Here is a 23,010-nt window from a genome sequence, read left to right as displayed (position 1 = left end):
ATAAACTACTGATGCTTTGGAAAATAAAATCAGGAAAGCATACATCTCTCTCTCATCCATGCCTCATATATATAGAGGAAGATATTCACAAATATCTAAGAAAGAAATATTTTGGAAATATCTGAAAATATCTAGAAATATCTAACAAATATCTAGAAATATCTAATAAATATCTAAAAATATCTATAAAATATCTAACAAATATCTAATAAATGTCTAGAAATATCTAGAAAATATCTAACAAATATCTAGAAATATCTAGAAAATATCTAACAAATATCTAAAATATTTAAAATATCAAGGAAGAGTGACATGTCAACATTGTTCCAGATTGTTCCGAAAATATCCAAATTTGATCGATCAATTATAAAGTCGATCGATCGATTTGCCTTAGCCGATTCTTCACTTGGCAGGAGCAACTTTGAACTCTGAAAATGACCAAATTGCCATTGATGTATTTTCAGGTCTAATTCAGGTGTTTTGAACTAGATTTCAATTAAGACCTGAAAATAAGACAAAACACTAAAACACAACAAAATATTATATTTACAACACAAACTAGGTATAACAAATGTAAATTAAGGGGTCTTGAATCAAATAATTCAAGACTCATCAGCTGTAGTTCTCTTCATAAAGGATATAAGTGTTTCCATCGTCCAACTCAAAAATTCTATATTTCCCGTGATGTGGTATTTGATGGAAATGTTTTTCCTTTTGCTGTCCAGCCCCTACAATCATCAACTTTGCCTTCAACAACTGTCTCATTACCAATTTCTGTACCTCATTCAAATTTTGCCACTTCTACTCCAATACAAAATTCAGCTCACTTATTAGGTGAAAGTCCAATATCTAATCCAGTAGAACCTAATGTGGCTACAACTTCAAATCTCTCTCAATTTACCAAGGGCTCATCACATGACTACAAATAGCACAACATGCTATTACAAAGCCAAGACGATTCACTAACGGAACCGTGAGGTATCCAATATCAAGAGCTTTAATAGCTACATCTTGTGATCCTTCTTTGCAGAAACCTCCATGCTTCTCCACAGCTATGAAAATACCAGAATGGTGAAATGCAATGCAACTGGAATTTAATGCATTACACCAAAATCAAACATGGTCTTTGGCTCTACACTCAGCTACATGCAATATTGTAGGTTGCAAATGGGTGTTTAAATTAAAGCGTAAGGCAGATGGTTCTATAGAAAGGCACCAAGCCCGACTTGTTGCTAAGGGCTTTCATCAACAAGAAGGGGTTGATTTTGGAGAGACATTTAGTCCTGTAGTGAAACCTACAACAATTAGAACAATGCTCTCAATTGCATATTCAGCTGGTTAGTCTATTCGGCAGATCGATATTCAAAATGTCTTTCTATCTGAAGAAGTATTCATGACTCAACCACCTGGTTTTCACATCCAGACAAGTCCTCACACATATGCAAACTTCATAAATCCATTTATGGCCTAAAGCAAGTGCCAATAGCATGGTTTTCTCGGCTCACTAGCAAGCTAATTAATCTTGGGCTTATTGGTTCCCAAGCCGATTCCTCTCTTTTTAGTTTTTACATTGAAATCTGAAAGTGTCACTATGTTTATTCTTATTTATGTAGATGATATTATTATCACTACATCTACATCTTCAGCCATTGATGATCTTCTACAACAGTTGTGCATTGAATTTGCAATCAAAGATCTTGGTCCCATTAATTTCTTCTTGGTCGTGGAAGTCATTCCTCTACAATCGGGGTCTTCTATTATCACAAAAAAGGTACATTATAGATCTCTTAAAGAAGACAAATATGCTGGAAGCCAAACCAAAATCCTCTCCTATGTCTTCCTCACATATGTTATTAGCATTTGAAGGAGATCCAGTTGAAGATCCATCTCTTTTTCGAAGCAAAATTGGTTCATTACAGTATTTATCTCTTACACGTATAGATCTGCCTTTCTTTGTTAATCGTGTTTGTCAATTCATGCATAGACTAACACAGCCTCATTTGCAAGCTGTAAAACAGATCTTACTATATCTCAAACATTCAATCACACATGGATTACTCCTTGAACGCAGTTATTCCTCTCAACTTGCTGCTTAATCAGATGTGGACTAGACAAGTTGGCTTGAAACCGCCGATCAACCAAAGGATATTGTGTTTTCTTGGGGAGAAATTTAATCTCATGGCACTCACACAAACAACCAATGTCTCACGTTCTAGTACGGAAGCTGAATGCAAGTCACTTGCGAACACGACAGCTGAACTTTTGTGAATTCAAAAATTAATGTGTGATCTTGGCGTATTTCTCCACACTCCACCAGAATTATGGTGTGATAATATTGGAGCAACCTATCTTTTAGCTAATCCAGTTTTTCATGCTAGGACTAAACATGTGGAAATTGATTTTAATTTTGTTCGGGAAATGGTTGCTTCACAAGCTCTGAAGGTTTGTTTTATCCCTAGTCACGATCAAATAGAAGATGTCCTTACCAAGCCTATTGTCTCCACAAGATTTAATTCACAATCTCTGCTCCAAGTTAAACGAAAATCATCTCCCATTGAACTTGCAAAAGGATGTTGAAGCTAACAATAAATCTTATTTAAATTCAAATGTGGCACCAAGAATCTTGGAACACATTTGAATTCAAAAGTCTGATTGTATACTCTATCTTTTGTAACCACTTAAATATTCTGCAAACAGCATTGCAACAGAACATATCTTGTATAACAAACACATCATGTATTTACTATATATGTAATAAGAACCCACATAGATGGGAAGTAAACGAAGTTACATTAAGACTCTTGTATTGTTTAATTTTTTAAAGAGAAACGTGATTGAGTAAGCAACTAATTATATGTTTGGGAAATGCTTGGGTACTCACTGGGATCCCACTCTTATCCCACCATTGCATGCGTGGACCAATGATGTGAGAGATAATAAAAAGAGTGTTGTGGGACCCACATTTTTTTAACAGCATCATTGGTCCACATATGCAATGGTGGGATTGGAGTGGGATCGGGGTACCCAAGCATTTCCCAATATGTTTTTGGTTTTTTGTTTGAAAAAATGTTCGAGCATGACCTAAATTGTTAATTTTTTTTTGTTTTTGTGGGTTTTTTTTTTTTTTTTTTTTTTTTTTTTTTTTTTATGCGTTTTGAGTGGTTTCTTAGACTCAGTTTGTTTCGGCATAAAATGTTTTTTGAAAAATGTTTTCAGTATTTTCTGGTATTTGGTATAATCGAAAATAATAGTTAAAGTGAAAATATTTTCAGTTTGACCAAAAAAACTTCTTTAGTTTCGAAAAATTATTTTCATTTTTAAATTTCATAAATCATTTTCTGAGTTTGGTCAGTTTCTTCTTTTCAAACCACCAAACAACCACTAAGCCACCCCAAACCACCACTAGGACATTGTCGGCCACCGCTAGACTATCACCCGACCACCGACGGGCCTTCGCCAGACCAGTACCAAAACTCAAATTATTAGTTTAAATTTTTTTAAAATTTTTTTATATTAATATTTTTATGTTGTGAATAAAAATTGAATTTAATATGTTAATATAATTGAATATTTGTGATTTTTAATACACGCCAAACATCGAAAAATATTTTCAGCAAAAAACATTTTCTTGAAAGCATTTTCGACCGAAAATCATTTTACGATGAAACAAACGGTGCCTTAATGTCTTTATTTTGATAACAAAAAGCAAAAAAATCCAAAAACAGAAAATTTGAACAAACATAGTAAATTTCTTCGTTGGATTGAAAGCCACCATCTAAATCATAAATAGTTGACTTGCAAATTAACACAAGATCGTGATATAGATTATCATTATATACTTGTAGCCATTAATTAGCCCAGCCTTTGTCTAATTAAGATTGTTGCTAAAAGCTAGACAGCTAGCGACTTCTCCGATCCCATGTTTGTAAGTTGTAACACGCTTCTTAATTTTGAATCAAACCATACAATTTTTTATTACCTTATTCAAAATCATCCCATTGGAATATTGTAGTTAATTAATTGGTGCTCTCATATAGATTACTATTATCCTACTAGCCTTTAATTAGCCCAGCCTTAACTGGTCTAAGGCTATCGGGTACTTCTCCCAATTTTGTAGCATGCGTGCTTATTTGAATCAAACCATACAATTTTTTATTAGATTTGTCACTTTGTTTTACCGCCGGTCCGCCACCATCCAAATCACAAATCATTGACTCACGCTAAGACAATTTTGGATCCGCTCCGTTTGAATTTGCGATTTCAACAAGTGTGATTTAAAATAACGATTTTAAGGGTGTGTTTAGGATTGCGATTTCGTAAACAATAAGTGCGATTTTAAACTAAAATCACATAACATAAATCGTTTGGGAACTACGTTTTTAAAAATTGCGATTTGAAAATGCAAAGAATCTGATTCTTCAAATCGCAGCTAAGATGGTGTTTTTTTGAAAAAAAACAGAATTTTAAAAGCTAATTTACGATTTTAAAGACTAAACTGCGATTTTCCCAAATGCTTAATTGCGTTTTTAAAAATTATTTTTCCAAATCGCATATTTTAAAATAATTATTTTAAATCACACTTTTTGAAATTGCAAACCCAAACACACCCTAAAATATACGATTTGAAAAAATAATTTTTAAAAACAGAGAGGGAAATCGTCAAGACCAAACCCGTTCCACACTAAGAGTGAGTGCTTCTTTCGCAAGCCTGTGGGCCACTCCATTGGCAATTCGCCGGATATAATAAACCTTCAACTGACATAATCCATTTAATACTCTCCGACCCTCCTCAAAGTCTATTTACTCCTCCCAATTTTGTAGCTTGCTTATTTGAATCAAATTAAGCATACAATTTTTTATTAGATTTGTCACGTTAATTGATTGACCGCCACCACCCAAATCACAATTAAGTTAATCATTGACTCCCTAACACGGTTTCATATTGATAATTATCATTACACTTAATTTAATTATTCCCCGCCTTTGTCTAAGATGCTATGATTGTGACTTCTCCACGCTTGTAGCAGTCTTCATTTGAATTGTCAACGGCCACAAAATATAACAAAATAAAATTTTGCAGTTAATTAATTTCTCACCATTTATTTAAAATTAAGAGAATCATAAGCTACTAAAGCAAACACATTATATCATTAAATTTCAAGATTTAATAGAGTTTTCATGGAGATTCACAACTACTATTTTAATTAATTTACACCTAATAAATTAAAGGACTGAGTGTTATGAATTCCACCAAACTTCACGAAGACTTTCATAAAAAAAGGCATTAATTATATTTATTAAAAGTTAATGGTGCATCGATTTAATTGGTTTGCACGCAGTTGATTGGTTGGCCACACAAAACGGTGGCACATTAGAAAAATGGGACTACTAGAAAACAATATAGAAAGCATTGCTAGGGTATTATGAGTTTTATTATAAATTTCTTACAAACTAATATAAGAGGGGTACATAAACCCTTATTATGTCAGTTGTTAAATAATTAAATTTATCTATTAAATTTTATTTGTGTTTGAAAAATATTTTCAATAGTTAGTAAATGGACCCGACAATTCAAGTAGGCCCATTGACTATTTACTGTCCTAAGGAAAGCCGGCTATACGGTCCATTAACCAGGCCCATCAATTTACCGAGAAGGTCGGGCTGCCTGATCCATTGCGTGGCAAAGCCAAGCCCACCCGGAAGTAATCCGCAAGAAGCTCATGAAGAGATTGAGATCCCGAGATACCCGAAGGCGTCTCAGGAACATTGAGGCCCACGTTCCAAGTACATAGGAACCCCATGTTCTGGAACGTAGATAAGCATTATCGAAATGGGCAAAGAACGCACAAGCAAGACACGTGGAAGCCAACGTTCCGAGTACATGAAGACCCACGATCTGGACGTGTGGAGACCCCACATTCAAATATCAACTCCCTCCATATATGGGAGAAACCAATTCTCACTCTTACTATAAATACCCATAGATATCCAGGTATAGTTTAGTTGAAATATTGTTATTAAAGCATTGATACACACTCTTTCTAAGAATTGACTTAAGCATCGGAGTGAGACCAACTGGGACTCCTAGCAAGCACCTTCATCGGTCTCTACTGTTTTGCAGGAAAGAAAAAAAGAACTTTTTAGAAGCTTGTGCAGTCATACCGGAAATTGTCTTTAACAGTTTTTTTTTTTTTTTTTTCACCCATGTTGTCTCACATGGCCCTTACGTGAACTGTTACATCAATTTATTAGAGGTTGTAATACGCAGTAAAAACTTGAAATAACTTAAAACATTTAAAAAAAATAAAAAAAAAATAAAAAATACAAGAGAAAATTGGGAACCACGCGGGAGCCTACAAAATTGAGCTAGGTCCGCACGTGCTCAACGGCCCTGCCGGTGGCAGATGCCAACAAGCTATAGCCTCGAGAAAATTGGAAGCTTGAGGAATGAGCAACTCTAAAAGTCTCACATGTATTATTCTTATATCCCTTTAAAAATGAAGTAACTTTTAAAATCACGCTATTTTATTAATCATAAGCCGAATAATAATTTTAAAAATTACTTGTAAAAAAAAACTTCTACCATTACACCTCGAGGAATTAATTAGGACTACGTACGTCACCTGTTAATATAGTCAGTAGATAATGCTTCGCGACACCGGCCGTCGTGGCCGAATGACGATCAAACAAATAATAATAAAAAAAAAATGAAAAAAGAGATTGTATTCTATTTCATAGAATAAAATAAAGTGCCAGCATTACATTACATTACATGAAAGTGTCTCTCTCTGGCTCAACCCTCAAATGCAATCAGCTCCACCATGGATGAGATCGACACAGAAGGCAGCAGCAACAAAACACCTTCAACCGACGTCCCTCGATGGACGCCAAAGGCAAGCCCATCAAGATCACTCCTGAAAGAGGCCGTGACAAGTGCCGGAGTTGCTGATTTAGAGATGCAAAGGTCGACAAGCGTAGCCTCTGAAGATGCCGATGGCGATGGCAGCTTGTCCTCTACTGTGGACAACATTTTCCCATTTACCATTGCCGGCTTCAATCCTGGCCGTCCGCAGTCGGATATTCATGAAGCAGCGCCGTCTCTAAGGTTTGGTTCCGAAGTTGCAGGAAATTACGTTCGTGCTGGTTCTGTGTCAAAGAGGGAGGGCGTCTTCTTGACATGGAAGGAGCTGTGGGTTACGGTGGGCGACGGCAAACGAGGGCGCTTGCCGATACTTCAGGGGCTTACTGGCTACGCTCAGCCCGGAGAGGTACTGGCCATCATGGGTCCTTCTGGCTGTGGCAAATCAACTCTTTTGGATTCTTTGGCAGGTACGTTAGTACGTATATCCTTGTAATTTCTTTGATGCCAAAAATGGCTTCCTCTATATCCCAAAAAGGAAAATATGAAAAGAACTTGAAGGTCAATTTTTTCCTAGATTTGTTGAATTCAATATGAACTTTTTGTGAAATTAGTGAGTCGGTGTCGAAGAATTTGATCCATTTAATTAATTAAATGACTCGTGTTAAGGTCGGCCTATATAACATTATACTTTTATGTCTCAACACGACTTAAACACAATACGTCTTATTAGGATCAATAATTCTAGTTTGATACAACTTGCGAACCCAATATGAATCCAACATGAAATTCACGTACGATGTGTTAGGATTGAGGGATTTGACCAATTTAATTAGAGTCAGATTATAATTGACTTATATCGTCTTATACCCATATTTCGATACGATCTAAACCTGACACACAAACATGAATTGTCACCTCTAACTATGGACAGAAATTTCCTATAAATCGGTTTGTAAAAAATTTCATACAACTCACATATAAGATTGATATGTGTCCCTTCATATGTGAGAAATACATGTTGTTTTAATAGCAGTTGCTTCTCGTATGCTTTTTCAATAGCATTAATAAAATAAAATGTGCTTCTCACATGTTTAAAGAATACATGTCACTCTTATATGTGGGTTGCATGAAATTTCCTACAAACTGGTTTGTATGAAATTTTTATCCCCTAACTATTTGGTTTTTTTTTTATTTTTTATTTATTTTTTATTTTTTATTTTGAAATAATGATGCTGAATTCATTCATAACAACGAAGTCAAAACAACCAAGAGCATAAAAGCTCTATCCAAATAGAGTCGAACACTCTGAAACTACAGTCTCTCGTAGACACTCAGGAAAACTATTTAAACTACACATTAAAATGACTTTTTGGGCCATCCAATATATATATATATATTTAGAATATTTGAAACATAACAATTTTTATTTCAATTTATTTACAAATTGAACTGAAATTCTTAATTAATATTAAAATAAAAAATATATTATTGATAAATTAGTCATTAACTAATTAAATTGACAAATCAATTTTTTTTATTAATTAATTATTTCATCTATCACATCAATTTGTAAAATAAAATTATTGTTAAAATTATTATAATATCTTTAGCAATACTCAAATAAATGATTTAACTTGAGTGGTAAAAAAATTTATAAAATACTTTTAATACTTTTTTCAATAATTCTAATTTTCTCACTTTTTCATAAAAAAAATTTGGAACTAAATCATAACCATAGAATATAATCAATACACAACACAAAATGGGATGCTATTCATATATAGTCAAAATTTAAAATTAATACATGCATCTAATTAATAGTATACATAATTTTACATTATTTTAAATTTTAAAAAACGTGTCAACATTAATTCTATATACTACGTTAACGTTAGATGCTCTCACCTTTTTATTTAAAATAAATAGCACACATTTCACGGAGAGGGTCCTATTCTGAACATGGAGGACCAGGACCATTATTGCATTTATTTTGTTTTTGTCTTTTATCATGTAACGGTCTCATTTGGGATGTGATTTTGTCATCATTAATTACTAAGTGTTGAAAGTCGCTTTTATTTTTCTTAAAAAATACAATTAAAAATTCAAACCACCATGCACACTCAATTTAAAAGATAAATAAAAATGATTCCGTGAGTGCAAATACAAAGACATTAAGAATAAGATATTTTTGAAAATTGTTAAATTATTATTTCTTCGAAAAATTTAAGTTGACACGAAATTTTGAATTTAATTATTAATTAAATTCGAACAGTACTCTCTTTAGTCTTTCCCCTATTGACCAGATCTGTAACAAGTAACCCAAAAAGACTCGATTAAAAGAAGAAAAGAAAAAAAGAAGGGACTAAGGCCAAAGAAGACAATAAATTACAATTAAAGATAGAAAAACCCCAAAGGTAGAAAATTTGGAGATACCCAATTATGAAAAGCAACAAATACCTTGTCAAAGAAAAACAAATACCTCATCCGTTGATTATTCATTAGCGCAACAGCTTTCACGCTAGCTAGTGTTTTGGAGTTAAATTAGACGATCAAAGGGTATATAAAATGACTACTCTTATAATCTTGTAAAATTTATAAAATTATAAAATTACCATTGAATTACAAATTTTTTTATTTTTAAAAAAAGTATTTTGAGGATTTCTAACCCTTTCTTTAGAATTTAACGAAAAATCTTAATTGAGTAGTGAAATTGTAAATTTTTTAAAGTTCGATACACTATATTGAGAATTTTTAAACTTTGGAATGAAATTACAAAAGCGATGAAAGTTGAAGGGATTAAAATGAAGTACTCTTCCAAAAAAAAAAATGCATAAAAACATTATTAAAGCCATTGATTTTAATATTGAAGCTACTAATGAGCAACTTATTGCAGGGAGGCTAAGTTCCAATACACAGCAGACTGGGGAGATCTTGGTAAACGGACGCAAAGAAACACTTGCTTTTGGAACTTCGGTATGAAAAAAAGGATCATATATATATATATATATATATATATATATATATATATATATATATATTAATATATATATATATATATATTGTATGTTCGGATTAATTAAATATATAATATGCTTGATCCATCGAAACATTAACAGATAATTGTTTCTCTTATTTTCCATCCATGAACTAGGCGTATGTGACTCAGGATGAGAGCTTAATGACAACGCTAACAGTAAGGGAAGCTGTATACTACTCAGCACAGCTCCAACTGCCTGACTCAATGTCAAGATCCGAGAAGAAGGAAAGGGCAGAGAAGACGATAAGGGAGATGGGTCTGCAAAACTCCAAGGATACAAGAATAGGAGGCTTGAGCGGTGGGCAAAAGAGGAGGGTGAGCATTTGCATTGAAATCTTGACGCGCCCGAAGCTCCTTTTCCTTGACGAGCCTACAAGTGGGCTGGACAGCGCAGCATCTTTCCATGTCATGAGCCGCATCACCAAGCTAGCTCGTCAGGATGGAAGAACTGTTATCGCATCAATCCATCAACCGAGCAGTGAAGTTTTTGAGCTCTTCAGCAACCTCTGCCTCCTTTCCACTGGCATGACAGTCTATTTCGGCCCCGTTTCAATGGCAGAAGAGGTACGTACTGCAATTTATTTTACCATCCATGCATGTAAAAAAAGGCCTCAGTACTTTTGCAGTGTAATTAATGTGTCAGGTTCTCGTGTTTTAAAATTTTGTAATATCACGTCAACGGAAAAGTTAACAAAATACCACTTTAAAAAAAAAAATAGGGGATTTTTGTATTTTTATTATTTTTACCGGGGTATTAGGGACATTTCATCTGGTTTAACCCTAAGAGTGCTATCAGCAATTGTCTTAAATTTCATTCATTCCTTAAACGTAGGAAAAACACTTATAAAAAAAACAATTGAATCAGATTCTTTTATTGTTATTTAAACTAAAAGTTGTACCTTAAATCTAGGGAAGTAAAAGTGATTCTCTTAAAATTATTTTAATATAAAAAAACTTTTTATTTCCTCTCTTATTCTTTTAGGATTTATTTGAAACAATATTTAAATAATTTTTCTTTTTCTTATAGCATTTAAATTAAATGATATTTAAATAATACAGAAAAATGATCATAAGGGAAGCTATTGTGAAGTGTATTTAAATAAGGAAACAAAAAGTGATTTAATGTCCTAAATTTAGGAAAAGTTTAAGAGAAACGGTTGTTGGTTTTGTAAACCCTAACAATAAGGGTGACATTCTACCTTGCATATTTTTAAACTTTAAGAATATGATTAAAAAAGTACCAAAACATCAAGAGTAAGTAAAGTATCTTCGAGTAAAAATCAGCGTCATCTCCCTTAATTTAACTTATTGAGTCCATCTCTTTTCAAATGGAAAAAAATTAAATAAAATCTAGTTAGCATCAAAGGAATTGTTTTGAATGGATTTATGAATTGTAAATATATACGTACGTACGTTTTTTTTATGCAGCTTTTTGCTTCAAAAGGCTTCCCATGTCCAACTTTGAGAAACCCATCTGATCACTACCTTAGAACTATCAACAAGGACTTCGATGTAGTAAGTACATATATATATATATATATCTTTCTCGCTACCTTAATTACCCTATTGTTGAAAGAAATCACCATGCATGCATGGAAGAACTCACTCGATCAGCCATTGGTTGTCAACACTATAGGATATCGAAATAGGTTCTAATGGCATGACAAGCACCGAGGAAGTCATAAATATTCTCGTCAAGTCATACAAGTCATCTGGAACTTTCCAACAAGTTCAGCAAGTGCTGTCTAAGATATGCCAACAGGTATATATACAAGTTCATAGTGATTAATGATATGTAGTGCTAACAAATCAATCATTCTCTTCACAAAAATAAAAAAATAAAATAAAATAAAACCTTCACTTGTTGTAATTATATTCTTAAACCTTTTTTTTTTTTTTAAATGTCAATTTAGTATATTTATTTTTTATTTTTATTTTTATTTCAATCATTTGTTAGAATTTCCCGTTAAATCCTCAGGGAGATATGTCAAAATTCATAAAATACCACTCATTTCTTTTAAGAAAAAAGAAAGAAAGAAAGAAAAAAATTGCAAGGATTTTGGTGTTAGTCAAGATTTAACGGAATTTGTAAAAACACCCATACCTGAATCTTTGAAGTTTTTTTAATATATATATTTTAAAAACGGGTATTTTGAAAATTTTGACAGGATTTAACAAAAAATGCTAACGGGGTGAAATTGAAAGATGGTCGGATACACTAAATTGATCATTTTTAAAGTTTAAGAGAATAATTGTCAGAGTGATGAAAGATCATGAGTATATAGTAAGTAAAGTTTTCTTAAAAAATAAAAGCAAATTATGAATATAGGAGTATTAACAATGAGGCAAGCTTCTTTGTTGTATATATAGAAACAAGGAAGTTTGGAGAATAAGGGAAGCCAAGCAAGCTTCATTACCCAATGCCAAGTTCTGACAAGGAGATCGTTTGTGAACATGTATCGTGATCTAGGCTATTACTGGCTTCGCCTTGGAATCTATATTGCTCTGTGTTTATGTGTTGGGACAATTTACCATGACATTGGCTTCACTTTTGGCTCGATCCAGGTAATTAACTGATGATATGAAATATATATCCAATATTTCATGAAACAGATCAAAACCTCCAATTAAGTTAATTACTTGATCATTTGTAACTTGTAAATTTGTAGGCTAGAGGGTCAATGCTGACGTTTGTTGCGACCTTTCTCACTTTTATGGCAATTGGTGGATTCCCTTCATTTGTTGAGGACATGAAGGTTAGTCATTTTCTTACTTAAATCTCAAATGATTGTATATTTATGATGGAGGAGAAAATTAGGCATAAAATTTGAAGATTATGTTTTGAATAAGCTAGATCAATACAAGAATGAAAATAAAAATACAAAAAATAACCTTAAACTTAGAGACAACGCAAAATACTTGTACAGAAAGAAAAATATATACTAATCGACGACAGGTAAAACTAATTAAGATTATTCTAACAGCGTATGATAGCAGCAGAAACTAAGAATTGATAATTGAAAAGGGAGTTCACATGAAGTGAGAAAATAACAAATACGAAAGATAAAGACTTTGTCTAGTTGCATGCCTCAAATAAACAAACAAAGAAATAACTCTAAAATACTTGAAATGTAATTGAGACTTCAAAACTTTATCCCAAAATAATACATGCATGCCTTTATACAAGCAAAGTGTGAATACTTTCCAAGCATAATACTTGGAGAAAAAGAAAGAAACAAGAAAAATACAAAAATTGCCCTATATATATAAACTTGGAGACAAACAAAAAGTAAAATATATTATTCTAAAAACAATTTTCAAATATTTTGTATGATTCTTTTCATTCTTGTACTGATCTTATTTAAAAAATAATCTTCAAATTTTATGTATGATATTCTACGCTGTTTATAGCAATTGAAAGTGTTTTTTACCCTTGATTCTTCAACTATATCAGATATTTGGGGGAGAAAGATTAAATGGGCATTATGGTGTTGGCGCGTATGTGATTGGAAACACATTATCTTCTGTTCCTTACTTGCTCATCATCTCTTTAGCTCCTGGAGCATTAGCTTATTACCTTGTTGGCCTTCAAAAGAGCTTCCAACACTTTGCCTGCTTCGCATTGCTACTCTTTGCGTGCATGATGTTGGTCGAAAGCCTAATGATGATTGTCGCGAGTATAGTGCCAGATTTTCTCATGGGTATCATCACCGGTGCCGGAATACAAGGCGTGATGATGTTGAACGGAGGTTTCTTTCGGCTACCGAATGATCTTCCTAAGCCTTTCTGGAGATACCCAATGTACTATATTGCATTCCATAAGTATGCAAACCAAGGATTCTACAAGAATGAGTTTGAAGGATTAACGTTCCCTAATAACCAAGCAGGAGGGCCTCCCACCATCACTGGTGACTATATCTTGAGAAATACTTGGCAGGTGGAGATGGGCTACTCCAAGTGGATTGATCTTGCTGTTTTGTTTGGAATGGTGGTAATATATAGGCTCATGTTTTGGGGAATTATAAAGACGGTCGAAAAGGTTAAGCCGATTTTTAAATCTCTTGGAGCTAGGCCTCCCAAGTATTCACAACAGAGCATCGACAACTCTTGATACAATAATGCTCTAGCTTGAAGTGTGTAAGAAGTGCTCTAGTCGTATTGAGTGAATCTATAATTAATACTTTGTTCTTCTGATCATTCTTCACTAAAGATGTTTGTACTCTGCTTGAATTGTAGTGCAAGTGTAATTACCCGTCCATATATAGTAGTTGTTAAGGCCACTACTAAAAAAAAGCATTTTCTAGACGGTTTAAAACCGTCTAGAAATGCAAAAAAACCGTCTGGAATCAATTCCAGACGGTTTTTTCTAGACGGTTTAATTAAGGTTCGGGACGGTTTGGGTCAAACCGTCCGCAATTCCAGACGGTTTGGCTCAAACCGTCTAGAACTGGTTCTGGACGGTTTTGGGCAAAACCGTCCATAAAATTTTGGACGGTTTTACCCAAAACCGTCCAGAATTTGTCTTCTTCTTTCTTGTTTTTTTTTTTTAATTATAATTATAATTATTGTTCTTATTTTTATTTTTATGTCTGGTGGGCGTAAATCAGCTCTGGTTCTACCGGAAATCCATCGGAGAGACGTTCCACCGGTCCTTCTTCGGTCACTGCCGGTCTCCTTCGGGTTCCACCGGTCCTTTTTCGGCTTCTCCGGTCACTGCCGGAAATCCATCGGTCAAACCCAAAAATCACAAAACAGAGGAAAATCCTTCACAAATCAAACAATCTTTCACAATCCAAACCCAAAACAGAGGAAAAATCCTTCACAAATCAAACAATCCTTCACAATCCAAACCCAAGAATCACAATCCAAACTCAATACAACACAAAATTAATGCAAATCTAACCTAAGAATTTCACTTACTTAAAAAAAAAAAAATCAAACATCCATCCGGTGGTTTGGAGAAAGTGGTGTCGAGGAGGCCGAAGGGGGTGAGAGAAAGAGAGAGGAAGGGAGAACCGGCCAAAAATCCACGTATTCCGGCCGGATCTGTCTCTGATCCGGACAGAGATCCGGTCGGGTGTGGGTATCGGTCGGATCCGGCCGGATATTTGACCTTCCACTTCAGATCCGACCTCAGCAATGTCACCGACTCCGGCCGTGTCCAGATCTTGTCGTCCCGTTCCCATTGCCCGTCTCAGTCGCCAACCGGAGAGACAAGAAGAAGAACGAAGGGAGAGGGAGAGGGAGAGATGAGGTCGGACGAAAAAAAGAAGGATCTGGGTCTTTCTTTTAAAAGAAAGAAAAAGAAAAAAAAAAATAAAGGAAAAAATAAATAAAAAGAAAACAGAAGAAAAAAAAAGAATTTCAGAGACGGTTTTAGGAAAACCGTCGGGAAATTTCCAGACGGTTTTCCTGAAACCGTCTGGAAAAAATGAAAAAAAAAAAATTCAAACGGTTTTGTTTAAACTGTCTATAAATTTAGTGACGGATTTAGGAAAACCGTCTGGAAATTTTCAGACGGTTTTTCTAAAACCGTCTGAAAAAAAAAAACAAAGAAAAAAATTCAGACGGTTTTATTAAAACCATTTGTAAATTTACAGACGGTTTTATTAAAACCGTCTGGAAATTTAAATTTCTAGACGGTTTTTCAAAACCGTCTGAAAATTTACGGACGGTTTAAGTAAAACTGTTGTAATTTTTGATTTTACAGACGATTTTCAAAAAACCGTCAGTAAATTTTATTTTTCTAGACGGTCTTTAAAACCGTCTTCAAAAAAACCGTCACTAAATGCTAGTTTTTTTGTAGTGAGGATAATATTGAGCAATATTCTCAGTGTTTATAGTCATCTGCAGTCTCATTATATATCCTTAATAGTATTATATATGTTACTTATTTTTTTTTGGAGGGGGGGGGGGGGGGTGGAATATATTTTACCTCCAAAGTTTCACAATACTTTTTCAATTTTATCTCTAATGTTTAAAAGTTGGCAATGTACCATAACCAAGTTTTAAAAAATTTCAATGTTGTCCTTCCATTATTTAAGCCCGTCTTCTTTGACGGAAATCAACACCTGGGTTTTTAAGAACAAATCTCTCCAAAATACTTGTAAAAAAAAATTTTAAAAAAAAAGTTAGGGGTCGCCGAAGCCACCTCATTTGGCCAAGGGGGTGCCCCTATCGAGCTTGCCAAGGGATGGCTCGGGCACCTCAATGGCCAAATGAAAATGGTTCAGCCACCACTCCCATTCCAGCCATATGGGGGACCACCCCCTTGGCCAAATGGGAGTGGCTTTCTGCCCCCAAATAGCCCATGGGGTGGTTTTGGCCACCTCCTAGTCTATTTTTTCTTTTTCTTTTTTTTATATTAAAAAAAACCGGTTTATTTTTTTTTACTAGTAATTTGTGGACATTTGTCCCTAAAAACCAAAGCACATGGGTCTATTTTAGTCGGAAAAAAACATATTTGAGTAATGGATGGGCAACATTTAAAATTTTCAAAACTTGATTGGAGTACATTCCTAGTTTTTAAACATTGAAAAAGTAAAAAAACTTTGGGAGATAAAATTAAATTATTTTCCCCTCATAATAGGGAAAGGGAAGGGGAAAACAAGATTACAAGTAAGAGTTTAACCTAGAGTACAATTTTGAATTACAAGAAATACGTATATAACCAAAAACGTTATGAGAGGTAGCACAATTGGCTGCAAGATGAGCCCTTGGATCGATTGACTTTGGAAGCATATAGTATCTTTGATGACAGATTCAATCATCCAATATTCTTTAATAAGATCTAGACATATCAATGTTTGCACCATAATGAGAGAGCTAGTCACCTTCTGAAAATAGAGGCTTAAAGTCTAGTGAGTATACTAGTCTGTAAGCTAGCGATGCATGTAGCAAAGGCTTCTCCTTCATTCACTTCAATAGTATTAAGCTTTGAAGTACAAACTGCTAGAACTTTGCCTTTCTCTTCAACAACTACAGTTGAATTCACAGAAAAATTAGATCTAACTGCCACATCAAAGTTGGCTTTTAGAGAGCCATCAGGAGGAGGAATCCATAAATCAGCTTGAAGAGATTTGCTTTCCCAAGCCTCTATGTGTAGCTCTCAAAACTAATTAACTGATAATTAATTAATTTGGTGCGCCTACCCGAACTAAGTTAGCAAGGAAATAAGTCAAAATGATACTAAGACCCGGCCCTAATCAGAATGCTAACTCAGAAGACAATGTCATTTATATCATAAAGATAACTATCACCAATTCTCAACACAAAGTAGCAATAGTTGAAACTAAAATATGAAAATATAACTTGGTAAAGGAATAACATCGAGTGTCTCAGTCGAGGACCGGTCTGAAAGTCAAATATGAAAATATAACCCAAGTCTAAATTTCATGAAAACATTGATTATTTAAAAAACAAAAAAAAAAATACGAAGTCCTTCGGCTCGAGTGAAATCTGGGTCACAAAATAGTTGATAGTAACCCCATAAAAACCCTAAGAACTTATCATGAAGAGGGTAACAATGATCATGCCACAAATCTGTTAGAAAAAATAAAAGAAAGCAAAAAAACGAAATGCTCCAAAGGCGTATTACAACGTCGCTTTCTTTAAAAAATTATTTGCTCACACCAAAAAAGTATACAAAGGATATAAGAAACCTTCCACTGACATAATTCATTTTATACTCTCCCAGGCTCCTCTAAGGCTATCGACTCTTCTCAATTTTGTAGCATGCTTATTTGAATCAAATTAAGCATACAATTTTTTATTAGCTTTGTCACTTTAATTGATTGACCGCCACCGTCCAAATCACAATTAAATTAATCATTGACTCCCTAACACGGTTTCATATTGATAATTATCATTACACTTAATTTAATTATTCCACACCTTTGTCTAAGATGCTATGATTGTGACTTCTCCAGGCTTGTAGCAGTCTTCATTTGAATTGTCAACAGCTACAAAATATAACAAAATAAAATTTTGACCGTAAATTAATTTCTCACCATTTATTTAAAATTAAGAGAATCATAAGCTACTAAAGCAAACACATAATACACATTATATCATTAAATTTCAAGATTTAATAGAGTTTTCATGGAGATTCACAAGTACTATTTTAATTAATTTACACCTAATAAAGGACTGAGTGTAATGAATTCTACTAAACTTCACGAGGACTTTCATAAAAAAAGGCATTAATTATATATTAAAAGTTAATAGTGCATCGATTTAATTGGGTTGCATGCAGTTGATTGGTTGGCCACACAATCGGGCGTTCATCGGTCGGTGCGGCGTTGACGGCTCAGGCGGGTGACTAGGAGGCGACTTCGACTGAGTCATTGAGGCGGCCTTGGAAGAACCGGATGACCGAACCAGACCGGTCGGTTGATCAGCTTTATGACGTTAACCTTTATTGTATATATCTAACGTGAATCTGGGCCAATGCATGCCTGCAATTTGTGGTTCTAATGAGTTTGAATAATTGTGTTCTAATTTTGTGTGGGATGGCCTAACTTTGAAGTTGGTCGAAAGGGGAGCTAGGCAGAGAGAGAAAGATCGAGCACGAGGAAATGCCTGAAACGGGTGATCGAACATAAATGGGAACAGTTGGCGAGCTTGAGTGTGATTTAGCAGTGAGAGAGATGGCAAGGTGCCAGAATATGGCGTGGATGAGGTTGAGGCACCCTCCTCCAAAATAAAAAACAATAAAAAAAAGGTCCAGGAACGCAACTGAGCTATAAAGAAAGGTATATGAAAGGCATCTTTCACAATTTATTTTTTGCATAATTTTCACACAATCAAAATATATTGGTGAGATCCATGCATATGAATCCCACCAATGTGTTTTAATTATATAAAAGTTGTGTAAAATGGATTATACAAAATTTTGTGACTTGTCATTTTTTGACACGTCAATAACTTCATTGATGTCCCAATGTTTGACACGTCACTAAATCTCAATTTTGACGTAGTAAGTCTTAATGTTGGACACACAAAAAATGACATGTCACTAAAGTTTAGTGACGTGTGACACGTGTCAGACCTCCTGACACGTCAAAAAAAGTCGATTAGGAAAAAATAGTTTTTTTTTTTTAGTGTCAAATCACCATCAAACCACCACTAGGCCATCGTCGGCCACCACTAGACCATGATCACAGGACCACTGACGGGTCTCCGCAAGACCACTACCGAAACTCAAAGTATTATGTTAAATTATTTTATATTGATATTTTTATATTATGAATAAAAATTGAATTTTATAGATTAATAGAATTGAATAAAAATATTAAAAATATTTGTAATTTTTCATACATATCAAACGCCGAAAAAAAAATTTCATCGAAAATATTTTACGCCGAAACAAATTAATGTCTTTATTTTGAGAATAAAAAGCAAAAAACCAAAAACGTACAATTTTAACAAACATAATAAAATTCTTACTTCGTTTTTTTTTTTTTTTTTTTTTTGACATGTCCATACAAGAGGGGGAAAGAGGATTTGAACTAATGACCTCACTTCATGAGACGTAGTCTCCAACCGATTGAGCTATCCATTGTAAACAATAAAACTCTTACTTGGATTGAAAGCCACCATCTAAATCATAAATAGTTGACTTGCTAATTAACACAATATCTTGATATAGGAGGTGTGATTCGCAGGGGAGACGGGACCCTGCCTGAACCTTATCATGAAAAAAATAATTTTTTTTTTATCAAAAAGTAACTTTTAATATCACATCAAAAGTTATTTTTAAAAAAATATATATATTTTTTAATTAAAACTGCTGGTTGGAAGACGGAAAAACGTCCCCTACAAATTATTTCCGCATGATATAGATTATCATTATATATACTTAATTGTAGCCATTAATTAGCCCATCCAGCCGTCTAAGATTGTAGCTAAAAGACAGCTAGCGACTTCTCCGATCCCATGTTTGTAAGTTGTAACATGCTTCTTTTGAATCAAATTAAACCATACATTTTTTTATTGCCTTATATATTCAAAATCATCCATCCCATTGGATTGTAGTTAATTAATTGGTTCGCTAATATAGATTACTATTATCCTTAATTCTAGCCTTTAATTAGCCCAGCCTTCTTGGTCTAAGGCTATCGACTTCTCCCAATTTTGTAGTGTGCTTATTTGAATCAATTAAAGCATTCAATTTTTAATTAGATTTGTCACTTTGCATTGACTGCCACTATCCAAATCACAAATCATTGACTCGCTAATTATCATTATACTTATCCTTAGTTTAATTATTTCCCGCGCCACCTTTGTCAATGGGACAAAATATAACAAAATAAAATTCTGATTGTAAATTAATTTCTCACCATTTTATTTAAAATTAAGAGAATCATATTTCAGATCTTATGAAGTTTTTGATTTTCTAGCAATCATAAGCTACTAAAGCAAACACATTATATCATTTCAAGATTTAATTGAGTTTTCATGCATGGAGATTCACAAGTACTATTTTAATTAATTTACACCTAATAAAGGGCTGAGCGTTATGAATTCTACCAAACTTCACGAGGACTTTCATAAAAAATAAAAAAAAAAAAAATAAAATAAAAAAAGGCATTAATTATATATTAAAAGTTAATGGTGCATCGATTTAATTGGTTTGCATGCAGTGATGCAGTTGATTGGTACGTTGGCCACACAAAACGGTGGCACATTAGAAAAATGGGACTATTAGAAAACATTATAGAAAGCATTGTTAGGGTATTATGAGATAAGTTTTTACAAACTAACATAATAGTGTAACGTGAACACTTATTATGTCGGTTATTAAATAATTAAATTTATTTATCAAATTTTATTTGTTATTTTCTTCACCCATGTTGTATGTCTCACACTGCACTTATGTAAACTATTCCATCAATTTATTAGAGATTGTAGTAGTAAAAACTTATAATAACCCAAACATTTTTTTAACAAAAATTGATTATATAGTTAACATGGCAGTGCCACGTGGATTACCATATCAGATTGCAAAGAATCAAAACATAACCAGCTATATGTACATCTCTCAACATTAGATATGTAAAACTCATATGTGGGCCGGTCTTACAAATCCAAATAATTGATTTGAGAAACAAATAAAATATCGAGATGTACCCAAAATGTAAAAATAGCATTTCTCAAAATTATAATACTCTGGATATTTTTATTTTTTAAAGAGAAATAATACACATATATTCCTACGTGCTGTAAAAATATTAGAGGGCTAAGATTTTATCACATTTTTTTAATTAAGTCAAGCGTCGTCATTTTTAACTCGAAGTCTTCTTCTTCCCTTGCAAAGGGAACACTTTCTCATATCTTTCAAGAGAAAACTTTAGAGTTAAAAATCAACAAGCTAGGGAGTGAGGGACCGAATGGATTTGAGCTTAGCCATTTTTGTGGTTTGTTCGGTCAATAGGTATTGATGTTCAATACCTACTGACCCATGTAGTGCAAGCCACAAGCTCAGATTTACATATAGCCACAAGCTCCTCTGATTTCTTCATTTCCCTACACTTGACATACATATCTATGATCTATTAGACAATTCAACAAATTCCCACTAATCTCCAACTCATCTTCTTCAACATAAAGGTCTAATTTCTATTAGGCTTGTGTAATTAAAAACTTGCAAAAAATTATGTGAAGGATATGATTGGCACCTAGGGGTGTAAGATGAGCTCGGCCACTCGTCAGCTCGGCTCGATTCGGTTCGGTTAAACTCGATTCGGTCTCGGCTTGAATAATAAATGAGCAATTCGTGAACACAATAATATATTCGAATATTAAACGAGACATACTCGTATAAACTCGGCTCGATTCGGATAGACTCGGATAAGCTTGTATAAACTCGTATAACTTCATTTTTACAATTTTTTCTTACTATTATTTTAATTTTGTAATAAGAACATCTTAAGTAAAAATGAATCATTATCCAAATATGATAGATATAGCTTGAATTATTGTTGTGAGTTTAATTTTATAGATTTGTGTGTACATAAGTGTGTTTGTGAGTATGTGTGGTTATATGTGTTTGTGTGCACACATGTAATTTGTGTATGTGCATAATAAATTTATATACATACATATAAACTCGAGATTATATTATTTAAGATTCAAGTTAATTTATTTAATGAACTCAAATGATAAAATTTTAATAAGACTTGATTAATTAATGATTAATATGGATTTATGAAAATATAAACAATCATGATATTTACTTTATATAAGAAATGAATAAGTTAATTGAGCAGCTCGTGATAAGATCGAGCTCGACTCGTATTCGAAATAAAATTAAATGAGCCAAGCTTGAACAGAATATTTCGTTCGATGATAAATTCGAATTCGACTCGTGTTCGAAATAAAATTAAATGAGCCGAGCTTGAACATTCAATACTCGATTCGACTCGGCTCGAATACAGCCCTATTGGCACCAAATTAATTAGTGAAGGACCCGAGTGGAAAATGAAGAAAGAAAAGAAATATCAAAGAAAGAAACGGCAATTGAAGACTTGAAAGTAAAAACTAAAATTGAAGGTTGAAACATGTGAAATTAGTGTCGGGTTGTGTCGGGTTAACGAGTTACACGATTAATAGTCGAGTTTATCGGGTCGTGTTCGGGTCACGTGTCACAAACCGATTAATAATCGAGTCGGGTTCGTGTTAGACCCGTTTATGTCGGGTAGGCCGGATTGACACGAACCCGACCTGTAAACCCGAATTGCCAACCTTAGCGTAACTGGTAACTACATGTACTTCAAATTCCCAAACACCCATCATTGTTATATGAATTACCAACTCAAAATCATCATTAAACAATACCCAAAAAAGGTGATTCTAGAACACATGTGCGGAGCAAAAGTCATTTACGTACCATCAATCTTAGTTAAACTTTTTTATTTACCAAAAAAGGTCGCCATCATCTTATATATGAGCCATTTGGGGTATACAAAGAAAAAGATATTTGTGTATCGACTAATAGGAAAACTTTTGGATTAATTTTTATTATAATTTATTTATAAATTCAAGTGGTAATTCACATGAATGTCATATGATGTCATATGATTGAAAATTTAATTATTTAATAATTGACATA

The 23,010-nt window shown here is 33.5% G+C and overlaps 1 protein-coding gene across 1 annotated transcript; it reads left to right on the top strand.

Annotated features, from left to right (window-relative positions):
* Nucleotides 1-6,780: 6,780 nt before the first annotated feature.
* On the top strand, nt 6,781-14,096 carry LOC133858042 (ABC transporter G family member 1-like). Its single transcript, XM_062293458.1, has 8 exons — nt 6,781-7,329; nt 9,756-9,835; nt 10,014-10,463; nt 11,328-11,414; nt 11,536-11,661; nt 12,270-12,464; nt 12,569-12,655; nt 13,354-14,096. The coding sequence occupies exons 1-8, from the start codon at nt 6,822-6,824 to the stop codon at nt 14,008-14,010; spliced, it is 2,190 nt and encodes a 729-aa protein (XP_062149442.1). The 5' UTR covers nt 6,781-6,821; the 3' UTR covers nt 14,011-14,096.
* The last annotated feature ends 8,914 nt before the right edge of the window (nt 14,097-23,010 follow it).

This window comes from Alnus glutinosa, chromosome 14 (genome assembly GCF_958979055.1).
Source record: "Alnus glutinosa chromosome 14, dhAlnGlut1.1, whole genome shotgun sequence".
NCBI lineage: Eukaryota > Viridiplantae > Streptophyta > Magnoliopsida > Fagales > Betulaceae > Alnus > Alnus glutinosa.
This window is presented reverse-complemented; position numbering and strand designations above follow the sequence as displayed.